Source organism: Odocoileus virginianus, chromosome 22 (genome assembly GCF_023699985.2).
Source record: "Odocoileus virginianus isolate 20LAN1187 ecotype Illinois chromosome 22, Ovbor_1.2, whole genome shotgun sequence".
NCBI lineage: Eukaryota > Metazoa > Chordata > Mammalia > Artiodactyla > Cervidae > Odocoileus > Odocoileus virginianus.
Window position 1 is genome coordinate 21216997 of NC_069695.1, and position 16264 is coordinate 21233260.

At 43.6% G+C, this 16264-nt stretch overlaps 1 protein-coding gene and 1 non-coding gene across 4 annotated transcripts in view; both read right to left on the minus strand.

Moving 5' to 3' along the window:
- Positions 1–2759, minus strand: part of SMCHD1 (structural maintenance of chromosomes flexible hinge domain containing 1) — a 125288-nt gene extending 122529 nt beyond the window's left edge. For 2 of the 3 annotated variants that reach the window (XM_020886360.2, XM_070452704.1), the window contains exon 1: positions 2276–2759. In XM_020886360.2, the coding sequence (XP_020742019.1) occupies positions 2276–2452 (177 nt within the window). In that variant the 5' untranslated portion in view covers positions 2453–2759. The remainder of the gene's footprint in view (positions 1–2275) is intronic. The other variant, XM_020886361.2, reaches the window with a different exon arrangement.
- Positions 2760–13292: 10533 nt separating this feature from the next.
- On the minus strand, positions 13293–13365 carry TRNAG-UCC (transfer RNA glycine (anticodon UCC)). Its single transcript has one exon. It is a non-coding gene; the product is annotated as a tRNA-Gly (tRNA).
- Positions 13366–16264: the final 2899 nt, after the last annotated feature.

The following is a 16264-nucleotide window of genomic DNA, read 5'->3' on the forward strand; positions in this document are numbered from 1 at the left end:
TCTGGATCTGAATTCTAACTTTTGTACTATCTGTTTGACTTAGGTGAGTCATCATCTCCAAAAGTGAGTTACCACTTCCGCAATAAGAGGTTAATACACTTCCCCTATACATGTAACACAGTTACTGACACTTTTGACATGAGAGAATTATTTCTAGAGGAAGGGCAAATTAGTACAACCTTTCTGAAAAAGAATTTAAAAATACATATCAAGAGCTTTTATATTTCTGACCTTTGATCCACGAATTTGACTTCTAAGATTCTAAACCAAAGAAAACAAAGACATAAGCCTATGTATACAAGGGAAAAGAATCTGAAAAAATGTATATATGTAACTAAATCACTGTGCTTTACACCTGAAACTAACATGACATTGTAAATCAACTAGAGTTTCCTTTTTTTTTTTAAATGGGGGGGGGGGGAGCTTAAACTCAAAAATAAAAATAAATCTCAAAAAATAAAGACTGCAAGTGCAAACAAAAAAGATCTGTATATGTAAACAGTAACTGGTTCAAAACAGACCACTTTGACTATGAAGATTTGCATTCAATAGAAAAATACTGACAATATTAAGTGGAAAAAATGGAATACAGGCATGTATTAAGATTATTTAAAAATGGGGGGTGATGGTTAAGAACACAAGGAAATAACTCCAATTACTAACAGTGGTTATACATTTCACAGTGAATAAAAGGTTTATTCCTCCCTCCCCGTTCCTTATTTTTTTTATTGCGCTGACATTTTAAAGTCATTTTTGTGTGTCATGATTTAAAACATTTATATATAACCAATATGAATATTTTAAATAATTAATTACAAAAATAAGAGTTTCCCTTTCCCTGATAAATACAAAACATTCATCAAAAATAATGAGCATTCATTTATTCACTTTTCAAGGATATGGGAATGTGCTATATCCAGACAGAGAATGAACTTCTGAGTTCCTAAAATTTTGTCGTCATTCTAATTTGACTGTTTACCACATACCAGGCATGATTCTAGACGCTGGAAATACAGAACAAATCAAAGTGCTTGCTCTCACGTCGTTTTGTGTGTGTGTGTGTGATTTTCTGCCTATGGGTCTTGATTTCAATTATTTCATCAACTACTATACGAAATTAAGAGTACTAAAACATCAGCCTGAGCGCGGGACCAGTCGTGTCCGAATCTTCGCGACCCCCATGGACTGTAGCCCGCCAGGCTCCTGTCCGTGAGATTTCCCAAGCAAGAATACTGGACTCGGTTGCCATTTCCTTCTCCAGGGGATCTTCCCCACCCAAGGATCGAACGAACCCGCATCTCCTGCATTGGCAGGATTCTTTATTGCTGAGCCACCTAGGAAGCCCTAAGACATCAGCCTACTCAGGTTTAAAACACTGCTTCACACCAAGTCCTTTTTCTTGGCTAGCCAAGTGTTCTCTGTGCTTAAAAAGAGCCCCACGTGGTTGAAGCAGCTCATGATAAATAACATCCATTCTTTAAAGCTCAGGCACCAGCAACACCTCAGATCTAGAAAAGTCTTTCCAGTTTAAGGCAGGGCTTTGCCTACATAGTTATTAACTTTTCAAGCAAACTAATGCAGGGAGTATATCGGTCCTCAGGTGTTCCGCAGATACCCCTGGACACCCTTCGAGTGGTTCAGGACCTCCCCCGCCAAGGGGCTGGGGGGGGGTGCAGGAAACCACAAGAGAGCTCCACCTGCGAGGAACTCTAGGTCAAGTGTTTTCACTACGGAAGGACCCGCCAGGGCGCGCCTGCAAACCTTGACAGGACGACCGGGGAAATTACTGCATCACTGAAGGAACCTAGAAAAAATCGACTCCTGGAATCTCCCAACTTCTAGCTATCACGACATTCCTGATAGAGCCAGCGGGGGAGAACTCCGCTCTCTTAAAAACAAGAAAAGGAAAGAAAAAAAAAGTTCCACCCAAAAGAGACACACAAGTGGCTTTCCCGACTCAAAAGATGAGTTGCACGGCCTCACTGCGAAGGTCGAGCTCTCATAACCCGCGGTACCACCGCCCGGACGCCGCGACCCCGGCCACAAGGCCGGGGTTAGAGGGAGGCCCACCGACCCGCCGGCCCCGCACTCCCGGGCCCGGCCCCCAGGCCTCCCCGCCGCCTCGGGCATGGCGGGCACCCTGGAGGGAGACGCCAAGGCCGCAGGACCCGGGCCAGGTGACAGGTTTATTGCCCCGCGGTGAGCAACGTGGGCTTCTCGTCACCCTCCCAACCCAAACTCCACCCGCGCATCCCTCTGTCGCCCCGTCGCGTACCTGACACACGGAGGCGCGGAACGCCACGAAGTCCGAGTGCTCCTCGACCTGCAGCGCCCGGTCCCCGAGCTCCGACTCCTTCTCGCGCCGGTCAAACAAGTACACCGTCCTGGGGCCGTCGGCTCCGCCACCCTCTCCGGTCTCCACCGAGGGCCCGCCGCCATCCGCCGCTGCCATATTGGGGGACAGGGAGAGCAAAGAGCCGTGCCGGCGCCTGCGGCCGCCGCGCTGAAGACCTAAGTGCGGGCCCCGCTTGGCGCCTTCAGCTCCAGCGCCCGGGGCAGCGCGGGGCCTCTAACCTGGCGCGCTCAGTTCCTCCCTCCGCGGCGGCGGCGGCCGAGCAGCAGCAGGCTCGAGGATCACCCGGGAACCGATTCAAACGCGCTCCTGCCCGAGCAGCACGTCACTTCCGCGTCCCGCCGCTCCCGGGGGGGGGGAGGAGGCGCGCGGCGCGCTCTTCTCAGGGCCAGGACCAGCGCCCGCCGCCGCCCACACGAGCTCGCAGCGCGACCCGCGACCAGGCCAGCCGCCAGGAACTGTGGCGCAGGAGGAAGAGGGGCGGCCGGCGGCGCGCAGGGGGCGGGGCGAAGCCGGCAGGCCGCGCGGGACGGGGCGGGGCTTCGGCGCCCGCCGCCGCCGCTGCTGCTGCCCGGGCCCGGCCCCTTTTACCCTCGTGAAGTTAGAGGGAAGCTCGGTCCCTTGTAGGCGCGGACGCTCTGAGGGGGCGAGCCGGTCACTGAGGCGGGAGAGCCAGTCCCGGGAGCAGCGGAGGAAATCTCCCGAGGGACTTATTTTCTCCCCGCCCAGAGGGTCCTGGCATCTTCCCGCCTCGCCATGAGCCCCAACCGAACTCGTCCGGCTTCGAGCTCCTGGCGCCGCGACCCCGGCTGCGGCCTCAGGGGAGCGTCAGGGCCGCGGCCCTCGTGGTTGGACCTGCCTCTGCAACGAGCACGTGGGTCCCCACGCGGAAAGAACCGACGCCAAGAGACCCGGGGCCGTCCTTTCCGCCCCAGAGCCTAGTGGTTTTATGTGGGCCTGGGCGTGGACCCCCGAGACAAAGGGGCCCCTGAGATTCTCCGCACAGAGGTAGTGTGACGTCACAGCCGCTTCCGAGGGTCCTGGCGCCCGACGCTGCGGGCTGCACACGCCTCCCCGACCCGTCGCCGAAACGTGGCTGAGAACCGAGCACGGGAACGCCTGTGCTACAGAGTTGCCAGGAATAGGTTAAATGGTGTTCGCAAAGAGCTTCACATAGACTAGGCTTCCTATAAAAGCCTTTATTGAGCTTCATTAAATATCCTAATCCTGGTCTGTAGTACCCTAACTCAACGACAAATAAGGTCATTGTTGGAGGACTAGGTTTAGTCATAAGGTCTTAAAAATGTTTAGGCAATAATTTGTGTTTTACAATAACATCCACTAAGACTGGGGGATTTTTTTGATTCTTGAGAAGTTCGGGTAATAAAGTATATTTTCTGTTTTACTGGATTTGCCAAACCCTAATGGTTAATTACGTGGATCGACCCATCTTTAGTGTACGTGAGAAACAGATACGCTTGTCCAAATAAAGACCCTCCAGAATCGTAGGGGTGTGTGTGTGTGTGTGTGTGTGTGTGTGTGTTGTATATTTGGCTAGACATATAAGGTAGTAAAGATGGAACACACAGTTGGAACAAAAGTGTCAGGGCATGTGTTTGTGAGGGGTGTAAATAATAGGGTTCATGTGGGGAGAATGGAGCAATAGACGGTGGAAGATAAATAGGGAAGAGGGGTGTTGTGGTCAGATGCCATTCATGTTACTGAAGAGATAACTGGAGAAGGCTAAGAACAAAGTAACCTCAACTCCTGTGGGATTTCCTTGACCTCTCCTGTTTTAGCTTTCAAAGTCAATTGAACTTTTCATTAGAGGCCGTTCCATAATGGTGTTTGATTTAAATGACCAAAAAACATTTTCATCTTAAAGCTTGTGTGCGTGTGCGTGTGTGTGTGCTCAGTCGTGTCCCACTGTCTGCAACCCCATAGACTGTGGCCCAGCAGGCTCCTCTGTCCATGGAGTTCTCCAGCCAAGAAAACTGGAGTGAATTGAATGTCAGAAGCAACTTAGCACTTTCACTCGTACATACAAAAATCTAAGTCTTGATTTGTGACTTATTAGTATGAAAAATAACTACATTGTAAAAAAAAAAAGAAAGAAAAATAACTACATTCTAATGAAAATCATGTTTTATATGTTCATTTTGAGTGATGTTAGAATTGTTTTTTGTTTTTCCCCCCCATCAATAGTACTGGTTACGCTGAACAAATAAAAACTTCCCAATTGCTTCCTTTTTGAGAAAAGAAACATTTGCTACATGGTATATTATTTCCTCTGCATTAGAGAACAGCTTTTTAAAAATATTACAAAAAATTCCCATAGTTGTTAACCAGAGTGTATGTTTATTATGTTTAACCCATAATGCCCAGTAACCATTCTGGATTTATTTGTTTCTGCCTGTAGACATAAATGCTTGTTGTTTGAGTTTAGGGGTATTTTTTTTTTCACATTCACCAAAACGGTCATTTTTTTTTTCACGACCATGAGTAAGTCTGTGTTGTTTCAGGTTGCTGCCATCCTGAGAAACCTAGGAAACAGATCACCTCAAGCTAAACTGAAAATTTTCCTGAAGCCATAACCTTTCAAATCAAAGCGATGATTCTGTAATCAATTGGTCAATTTAAATACAAATAATTTAAATAGGGTAATTTAAATATAATGTACACAATTTATCAGAATTCCTATCTATATCTATGGCCATATAAATGCAACAGTTTACTTGCAGCAATCCCTGAAAGGAAAAATTGCATCACTACCAACAACATCCCCACTGCTGAGGAAAGAAAACTAATGTGTGTGTGCTCAGTCGTGTCCGACTCTCTGTGACCCCATGGACTGTAGCCTGCCAGGCTCCGTTGTCCATGGGATTCTCCAAGCAAGACTACTGGAGTGGGTTGCCATTTCCTTCTCCAGGGGATCTTCCTGTCCCAGGGATGGGACTCGCTTGTCTTGTCTCCTGCATTGGCAAGCAGGTGCTTTACCACTGTGCCACCTGGGAAGCCTAACAAGACAAATGCTGGTGTGTTTAATTAGCCACACAAGGCTTTAATGGGCATTTAAAGTTCCTTCTAGAGGACCATTCCTGCATGAAAATTTGAAATCCTTATGTCATATTAACTAAAAGATCGTGAGTCATGCATGGACTGTCTCTTAGCTCATGAAACTAACCAGTTGATTAGAGACGTTGATGTTTAGGGTACAGTAGTATAAATAAATGTTTGCAATCTTGACTAGTGATCTGCATGTTTTTTCTTTACCCAACCATTCCTTACAGGTAGGCTCATTCTTTTCAGTATATGTGTTACAGCAGAAATCAGGAAAAGCAGTAACTTTGTAGTAATCAGAATGTTGTCCAACTATATATTGCTTACTATATTGTATTGGTGAACAGAGGTCAGTAAATAGTTTCAGATGTTGTAGTTGTTGTTTAGTAGCTAAGTCGTGTCTGACTCTGTGACCCCATGGACTGCAGCAAGCTAAGCTTCCCTGTCCTTCACTATCTCCCGGAGGTTGCTCAGATTCACATTCACTGAGTCGGCGATATCATCTAACCATCTCATTCACTGCCGCCCTCTTCTTTTGCCTTCAGTCTTTCCCAGCATCACGTTCTTTTCCAATGAGTCAGCCCTTCACATCACGTGGCCAAAGTGTTGGAGCTTCAGCATCAGTCCTTCCAATGAATATTCAGGACTGATTTCCTTTAGGATGGACTGGTTAGATCTTGCTGTCCAAGGGACTCTCAAGAGTATTCTCCAGCACCACAATTCAAAGGCATCAATTCTTGGGCACTCAGCCTTCTTTATGGTCCAACTCCCACATCCATACATGCCTACCAGAAAACACCTTTGAACTATACAGATCTTTGTCAGCAAAGTGATGTCTTTGCTTTTTAATATGCTGTCTAAGTTTGTCAAAGCTTTCCTTCCAAGAAACAAGCGTGTCTTAATTTCACGGCTGCAGTCACCATTCACAGTGATTTTGGAGCCCAAGAAAATAAAATCTGTCACTGCCTCTACTTTTTCTATTTGCCATGAAGTGATGAGATCAGATGCCATGATCTTCAAATAGGAACCATTTATTTGCTCTTGATTCTGTAACTTTGGCTAAGCTTAACTGGGCAATTCTGTTGAATTCACTGTATATGACAAGCAGCAGTCACCGGCAGCTTGACTGGGGCTGGATGGTCCATGATGGTCTCACTCACATGGCTGGCAGTTAGCCTGAGCTTGTTAATAAGTGGATCTCACGTTCCTCCATAGGCGTCTCTAATAGCATAGTTTGGTTTCCCACTTAAGCTGTCACAGAACCTCAAAAGAAAACACTCCAACATGCAAGTGCCTGTCAAAGTTCAGCCTGCGTCATGTTTTCTGGTGTCACTGGCCAAAGCTAGTCACATGTCCACACTCCTGAGTGGTCCCCTGCCGTAATAGAGGGAAGTTTATAGAATTCACTTCTAATCTGGAAGCTGGCACTGATACGTGTGTACTGTGATGAAATCAATTTGATAACATATTACAAATATAGTTGGCAGAAAGAAGAGGGGAGTAATCGCGTTAGGATTTGCTGATAAGACTAAATTCCCCCAAAATGAAAACACCTAAAAAATAAAGGGCAAGGAAAGTGCGTTCTTAACTACTTCTGTCTTCTCAAATTTATTTTGTAAGTGTGTTTCTTTCTGGAAAGGTAAAAACAGTTTTAGTGACTTGAGTTTAGACTTTGCCAGCTGTATTTCTGCACTTGCTGTAACATATGACTCTAAGACCCCATCTATGGAACTGTTAGTGAACATTTAAGAGCTCCAGTTCCAGTTTTTGTTTTTGTTTTTTTTTAGTTCTACCACTTTGTTGCTACCAACCCATCTCCCTCCACCCTCGTGCACACATGCTCAGTCATGTAACCCCATGGACTGCAGCCCGCCAGACTCCTCTGTCCATGGACTTTTCCAGGCAAGAATACTGGAGTGGGTTGCCATTTCCTTCTCCCAGTTCCAGTTTTAACAAGTTCCCGGCTCTGGGTGGTGAGCCTAGAGGCTCTCCTTTGTCTATATACCCTCTTTAGATCCAGTGATTTCCTGTTGCTTTTGTACCACTTGGGATGTGGGAACCACTTGCAAGGCTTCTTTTAATCCTAACTCCCTAGATGGACTGTTTATGTATTTAGGAGGGCAGGGAGGACCATCTCGTCTTACCAGCCTAAACGGAATCTTGTGAAGCTGGAGGAACTTCCCTCTTCATCATTCTTCAAGGTACTGTATCAATGCCTCTAAGTCTTTTTCTCACCTCCAAAGTCCTTTTCTCTATCCCCTCTCCAAAACTCTCTGCATTCTCCTAAGAACTTCAGTTTTTAGGGGGGGAAAATCTGAGGGGGAAAGTATCTTTTGTATTCTGCACCCTGTTTCAGTTATCAATTGCTGTACCACAAATTAGCTCCAAACCCAGTGGTTTAAAAGAACAATCATTTTGTTCATTTGGCTCATGCCATTTGGGCAGGGCTTGGTGGAACCAGGGTCACATGTTGTATAAGCCTGGGCAGTTCTTAAGGGAGTCACTTTCAAATGCCTTCCTCACATGGGCTATCAACATGGTGCTGTTGCTGCCAACACCTCTAAGACCTCTTTTCTGTGCCCCTCCTCTTGGCTAAGGTTGGGATTCTCACAAAGAGGTAGGAATACTTCTTACCTGAGGGTTGACTTCCCCTGGAGAATAAAAGTGGAAGCCCGTAGACCTTAAGTTGGGACTTGAAACAGCACTCCTTCTGCCACACTCTGTGGGTTAAGACAGGTCACAGGGCCATCCTGGACTGATGAAAAGGGCTATGGCAGAAATAGGAATACGGGAAGCATGGTTCTTTGGAGGCTACCAAAGTGGTAGCCTGGGACAAAGTTCTCCTGGGGCAAGAAAGCATAGAGCCTGCCATTTTCTTGAATTGGTGTAGGGAGTTGGTTGTGTTTGACTGAGGGAAAATCAAAGAAGAAAAAAAAGTTAAAATACATTTAGTCAGTTCAGTCACTCAGTCATGTCTGACTCTTTGCGACCCCGTGGACTGCAGCACACCAGCCTTCCCTGTCCATCACCAACTCCCAGAGATTACTCAAACTCATGTCCATCGAGTCAGTGATTCCATCCAACCATCTCATCCTCTGTCACCCCCTTCTCCTTCTCCTTCAATCTTTCCCAGCATCAGGGTCTTTTCAAATGAGTCAGCTCTTCACATCAGGTGGCCAAAGTATTGGAATTTCAGCTTCAACATCAGTCCTTCCAATGAATATTCAGGACTGATTTCCTTTAGGATGGACTGGTTGGATCTCCTTGCTGTACAAGGGACTCTCAAGAGTCTTCTCCAACACCACAGTTCAAATGCATCAATTCTTCGGCACTCAGCTTTCTTTATGGTCCAGCTTTCACATCCATACATGACTACTGGAAAAACCATAGCTTTGACTAGACAGACCTTTGTTGGCAAAGTAACGTCTCTGCTTTTTAATATGCTGTCTAGGTTGATCATAGCTTTTCTTCCAAGGAGCAAGCATCTTTTAATTTCATGGCTGCAGTTACCAGCTGCAGTGATGTTAGAGCCCAAGAAAATAGTCTCTCACTGTTTCCATTGCTTTCCCATCTATTTGCCATGAAGTGATGGGACTGGATGCCATGATCTTAGTTTTCTGAATGTTGAGTTTTAAGTCAACTTTTTCACTCTCCTCTTTTACTTTCATCAAGAAGCTCTTTAGTTCTTCTTTTATTTCTGCCATAAGGGTGTCATCTGTATATCTGAGGTTATTGATGTTTCCCTCAGAAATCTTGATTCCAGCTTGTGCTTCATCCAGCCTGGCATTTCGCATCATATACTCTGCATATAAGTTAAATAAGCAGGGTGACAGTATACAGCCTTGACGTACTCCTTTCTCAATTTGGAACCAGTCTGTTGTTACATGTCCAGTTCTAATTGTTGCTTCTTGACCTGCATACAGGTTTCTCAGGAGGCAGGTCAGGTGGTCTGGTATTCCCATCTCTAAGAATTTTCCACAGTTTGTTGTGATCCACACAGTCAAAGGCTTTAATTTAGCATGTTAAAATATGTTAATATCTCATAATATACTTCTAAGTCACATGGGCCTTTGCCAAATTTCTCCTGATGCATTACCTCTAATTTCCATGTTATTTAAAGGAACTAACTTTGAATAAAGAATCTTAAAAATTTTAAATTAACTGTTGGTGTTTTCACATTTTGGTTGTAAAACAGATTCTTTTTTCTTCAAAAATCCATGCAGTTGAGGGATTTCCATAGCAGTCTAGTGGTTGTGACTCCAAACTCCCAATGCTGGGGACCTGAGTTCAATCCCTGGTCAGGGAATTAAGATCCCACAAGTGTGTGACTTGGCTCAAAAAAAAAAAAAAAAAAAAAAACCACAAAAATTAAAATCTTGCAGTTGAATTTTTCTTTTTATATGAAAAATGATACTGACCATTGATTAAGGTCTTGAATTGCAAGTATGTCTACAAGGACTTTACATTTTCTCGTTCAATCTGTTTTTACATTTTTATATTTATTTCATACATTCGAAAGAGTATGTATAATCTAATTGTCTGTTAAAAGAGAAACAGCATGTGTAGCCACCACCCAACTTAAGAAAAAGTGCGTTCCTGACATTCTGGAGTGCTCCCCTCCCAAAATGTCATCTCTCTACTATGAGGGAGAGGTGATTGGATGGCATTACCAACTCGATGGACATGAATTTGAGCAAGTTCGGGGAGTTGGTGATGGACAGGGAAACCTGGCGTGCCGCAGTGCATGGGGTGGCAAAGAGTTAGACACGACTGAGTGACTGAACTGACTGACTTCTATGAGGTAATCTCTCTGATCTGAAATGTGTGCTTTTTCTCTCTGTTTATAATAGGTTATTTGACTTTTAAATTAAAAAAAATTTTTTTTGGCCATACCACACAGCTAGTTCCCCAGCCAGGGATTAAACTCACAGCCCCTGCATTGGAAACCATGTAGTCTTAACCACCGAGCCACCAGGGAAATCCCTTATGTTTTTTGTTTTGAATTTATTTACCCTAAACGAAAAACCACACACTCCTGCTGTGCGTGTCCTCCGCTCTCAACAGTCTACTATAACTCGACTTCACCTGTGACACCAGATGTATGGCTTTGCACGCATGAAACAATCTGTGACACCAGGTGGGCATCCTACAGTTTAGTTCAATTCTGACCCTATCTACCTAGAGAAAATGTCAGATACCACAGGTTAAGGGTTCAGTCCTGTAGGACTGTCCCCCTTCCTGACTTCAGATGCCCAATCGGAGGTATAGGTTGTTACCTGTGCTTCTAACCCAAAGGCTCTGAATCGGAGGGTCCTGTGACCCCCGCTGCAGTTTCAGTTAATCTGTTAGAGCGGCTCAGAGAACTCAGGATCACAGTTTACTGACTACTTTACACCTTTATTACAAAAGGTACAAATCAGGGAACACCTCTGGTGGTCCAGTGGTTAGTAATCTGCCTTCCAGGGCAAGGGACTCCAATTCCTTCTCTAGTCAAGGAACTGAGAGCCTGAATGATGCAGGTACTCAGCCTGCATGCTGCAGCTAAGACCCAACACAGCCAAAGATAAATAAGTAAGTACATAAGTAAATAAAGATACTTTCTTTTTAAAAAGGAATTAAATAGGGTCTTCCCCAGTGGTCCAGTGGCTAAGACTCTGTGCTCCCAATTCAGGGGGTCCGGGTTTGACCCCTGGTCAGGGAAGTAGGGCATCAGCAACTCAATGGACATGAGTTTGAGCAAGCTCCGGGAGATGGTGAAGGACAGGGAAGCCTGACATGCTGCAGTCCACGGGGTTACAAAGAGTCAGACATGACTGAGTGACTGAACAACAGGGAACTAGATCCCATGTTGGGCAGCTAAGACTCAACATAGTCAAATAAATGAATACATGTTTTTTGAAAGAATCGAATAAATAAAGTTACAAATCAGGTAGGGTTAGAGATGAAGGGACGCATAGTGTGAGGTGTGGGAAATGGGCACAGAGCTTCCCTGCTCTTTGGGCTTCTGCTCTCTTGAAACTCCTATGTGTTCATCAACACAGAAGCTCTCCAAGACTTTTGCATTTTTATGGAGGTTTCATATGTAGGCAAGATTGATTAAATAAATCTTTGGCCATTGGTGATGGGTCAACTTTCAACTCCTCTGCCATTCTTGGGAGGTACAGTGGAAGGCTGAAAGTTCCAACCCTCTAATCCAGGTTGGTTTCATTGTCAACCAGCCCCATCCTTAGAGGCTTTCCAAAAATCCCCTCATTAACATAAACACACTTGTAGTTGAAAGAGGCTCATTATAAATAACCATAAACAGCTTTATTATTCTTATCACTTAAAAAATTCCAAGGTTTGGGGGACTATATGCCAGAAACAGTGGACAAAGATAAAATGTATAAATTCTGTTCAGTCACTCAGTCATGTCTGACTCTTTGCAAGCCCATGGACTATAGCACCCCAGGCTTCTCTTACCTGTCCTTCACCATCTCCCCGAGTTCGCTCAAACTCATGTCCATTGAGTTGGTGATGCAATCTAACCATCTCATCCTCTGTTGTCCCCTTCTTCTCCTGCCTTCAATCTTTCCCAGCATCAAGGCCTTTGATACTGGGAAAAATCACAAATTGCATATACATTTATACATTCTTCTGCAACTTTTTTGGCTCAACATATTTATAAGATTCAATCATGTTAATGCATATAGCTGTATTTCATTCTTTTTTTAAACTGTTATATAGCATTTCTTGAAATGAATACACAACAATTTTTCCATTCTCCTACCCATGGACATTTTAATTATTTCCAGGATTTGGGTTTCTTGTTTGCTTGTTTTTGCCTTTTTATTTATTTATTTTCAGTTTTTTCTTTCTTAAAATCAGGCTTCTGTAAATATTTGTGTGTGTATTCTGATATTCTTATGCAATGGATATACTGCACAGGATACATGTCAAATGTCAAAGAGAGTGTGTATGTTTACAAATTTACCTAATGACACCAGATTATTTCCTAGCAGGGCAGAAGACTTAACTACTGCTCCACTTCTTTATTGACACTTAGGAGTGTTTTTTACTTTAAAAAAATTGTCATTCTGGTGGATGTGAAATAGTGGTTCACTGTGGTTATAATTTGCAATTCCCTCTTTATAAGTGAGATTGAGTATCTTTCCATATGTTTACTGCCTAACTGTGTTTCTTCATCTGTGAAATGCCTGTTCATGCTTGGGTCTTCCTTTTCTATAGGTTTATTTTATTTATTTTTTCCTATTGATTCTTAGGAGTTCTTTATATCATGGCTACTAACTTTCGGTTGGTTATATGTGTTATAATATCTTTCCTTAGTTCATGGTTTGTACTTACTCTTTCTGTGATCTTTTAATGAACAGTATTATGTATCTTAATGTAATTAAATTTGTCAATCATCTCCATTACAGTTAGTCTCTTTTTAAGAATTTTTGGGAATTCACTAGCTGTCCAGTGGTTAGGAGTCTGTGCTTTCACTGCAGGGGACAGGTTCTATCCCCCCAGTTGGGGAACTAAGATCCTACATGACAAATAGGAAAAGAAGAAGAAGAAGAAGAAGAAGAAGAATTTCTCTACTACCAAGGTTTCCTCAAATTTTATTCTTCAAGTTTAAAATTTTTCCATTAAAAAATTTGAGTCTTTAAGTCGTGTGGAGTTGATTTCTACCCATGATACTGGAAAGGGATCCATTTTTAAAATGAATAATTAAGTATCTGAGCATCATTTATTGAACAGTAGTCTACCTTTTCCATGCTATAACCTGTGTAACTTTTATCACATACCAAGTTTCCGTAAATGCATGCTTCTATTCTTGGATTTTCTTTTGTCCTTTTTTCCTTTTTGCTGCACTATATAGCATGCAGGATCTCAGCTCCCTGACCAAGGATTGAACCCGGGCCCTCTGCATTGGAAGTGCAGAGTCCTAGCCTCTGGACCACCAGGGAATTTCCTGCTCTTGGATTTTCTAGCCTGTTCTGTTGGTTAATTTCTGCCCCCAGTCCTGCTATTATTGTACTGTCTTCATTTTCTAGTTCTGTTGTGTTTTGAGATACTATTGCGCAAACTACCTCACTTTATGCTTTTTCAGAAGTGTCATGTAGTTGGTTCTTAAGTGTCACCGCAAGAATGATAACTTCCTCCTCTTCTTGCTCAGTGTTTTCTCACTTAAGAGACACTTCAGGTTGTGGTCAACTGCATTTCCATGGTAGTAAAGCCCATGGCTCAATAAGGAACTAAGTACATTACAGGATTTTTTACTTATTTATTTTTTTTTTATTACAGGATTTTTAAATGGACTAGTATTGCTTATACTAAGCACTTAGTTGTGCTTGGAACGTTGCTGTTTGCCTCCACATCAAGTTCATTGAGAGAAAAAAAAAAAAGTTCATTGAGAGATATCACAAACCCTTTTTCATTTTGTTCGTAATTACCCTGTGCATTCTGATTCAATTACAGCACTAATACCAGGTTCTTGAACAGCACAGAAGGATCCAATTTTCTAATCACTGACTGCTTAGATAAAAATTTCTCCTTCCTGGGTTTTCATGATTTTCACTCAACTGAACAAAATGGGAAAACATTCTGCTTGTATATAAACATGCATGGGACTTTCCAGGTGGTGCATAGGTAAAGAATACACCTCTAATGCCAGAGATACAGGGGACATGGGTTCAGTCCCTGGGTTTGGAAGATCCCCTGGATCGGAAATGGCAACCCACTCCAGAATTCTTGGCTGGAGAATTCCATGGTCAGAGGAGCCTGGCAAGTTACCATCCACGGGCTGCAAACAGTCAGACACAACCGAGCGACTAACATGCATACAGAATGTCTGGTTGGAGATCAATGTGCTATGGAAAAGAGTTTCAAAGAATGTGGAGTCCCAGGGGCTAGAAGGTCACAATTTTATTTTATAATGTGGTTAGAGGACATTTTCTGATAAGGTGACATTTGAGCAGAAAGATGAGGGAAGTGAAGGAGCAAGTTGTAATGATCTGTTAGACAAATTGAGGGAAATATAAGAACAAAGATCCTGAGTTCTGAGCATGAATGGCATTGTGACAGTAACTGAGGATGCGAACAGAGAGACAAATGGGGGAGAGAAGGAATACTGTAAAGAGCATCGTAGGTCACTGTCATAACTCTGGCTTTTGTGCTGAAGGTAATAAGACATATCGGAGGACTTAGAGCACAGGGGTGATAAGGTCTGATGTATTTTTATTTTATTTGGATGGGGCTGTCTGACATATTTTTAATGCTTTTTATTGTGGTAAAAGTCACACAATATAAAGCATACTATTTCAAACCATATTTCACTGTACAGTTCAGAGGCACCAAGTACATTCACATTGTTGGGCACCTCTCACCATCATCCATCTCAATTGTTCACTTTCCTAAACAGAAACTGAGTCCCCATCAAACACCAAGTCACCATTCCCCCTGCTCACACCTCGCCTCCAGCCACTGGCATCTACCTGTGTTACCTTCTGACTCTATAAATTTGACTATTCTAGGTACCTTGCATAAGTAAAATCAAACAGAATTTGAGATCTGATCATGGTGGCTCAGCGGTAAAGAATCCGCTTGCCCGTTCGGGAGACTTGGTTTCAATCGCTGGGTCAGGAAGATCCTCTGGGGAAGAAAATGGCAACCCACTCCAGTGTTCTTCCCTGGGAAATCCCATGGACAGAGGAGCCTGGTGGGCCACAGTCCAGGGATTGCAAAAGAGTTGGACACGACTTACCGATTAAACAACAGTATTTTTAAAGAGAAATTCTTCGACTTCTAGGTTGAAAATAAACTGTAAGGGGCCAAAAGTAGAAACCAACAGACCAGCCAGGAGGCTGAGTCAGTAATCCAGGCCAGAGATAATAAGGGCTTGATCTATGCTGGTAATGGTGGAGCTGAAGGGGGGTGGTCAGATTTTAGATAGATTTTGAAAATGAGGCTGAAAGATTTGCTAATGATTTGGACATGTGGCATGTGAAAAAGAGAAATGTCAAACTGGTTTCCCAAACGTGTGGCTCCCCAGGATGTGCAAGATGTACCTGCATATTTTTGGCCACCCAACCTCTCTCGCGCTTCCTACGTTTGGAGAATTTCCCATCATATAAACCTAAGTGACAGACAGCACATCTCCAACAGAAGGTGTGACTCCAGTGGCAAACAACTTGTTCCAGTCTCCTAGGCCCCTGAGATGCACCCAGGTGACGAGTCAGACATTAATGGGGTTCTCGGCATGTGGCGGCCACGGTGTGGGGCGGAGTGCACTGTGCAAGGGCGGGGCTTTTCTCATAAAACCAATTCATGACTCTAACTGTGTTCTGACCAAGTCGTTTTCAAGTAAGCTTTGCCAGCCTCCCAGCAAATTCAGTTTCCTAGTCAAAAATACTGTTTCCGCTTTTATTTATTCTATGTTTTTATTTTTCAGCCACACTGGGCAGCATGTGGGGTCTTAATTTCCCCACCAGGAATTGAACTTGCATCCCCTGTATTGGAAGCACAGAGTTTTAGCCACTGGACCACCAGGGAAGTCCCTGTTTCTAATTTTAAAATAGCCAGAAATAGTTTCTTTTCCTTGTAAATAAAAACTTCAATTGGGGGACTTTCCTGGTGGTCCAATGGTTAAGACTCCACACTCCCAATGTAGGGGACCTGGGTTCAATCCCTGGGTGGGAAACTAAGATTCTGCATGCCCCATGGTGTGGTTAAAATTTTAAACAAATAATATATATATTAAGAAACCTCGATTGATACATTAGGGATTGATATTCTTACTATGAATGTTACTTTAATAACTGCCTTTCACTGAGTGATTGAGGAAGTTATGCTAATTAATTCTGCTAG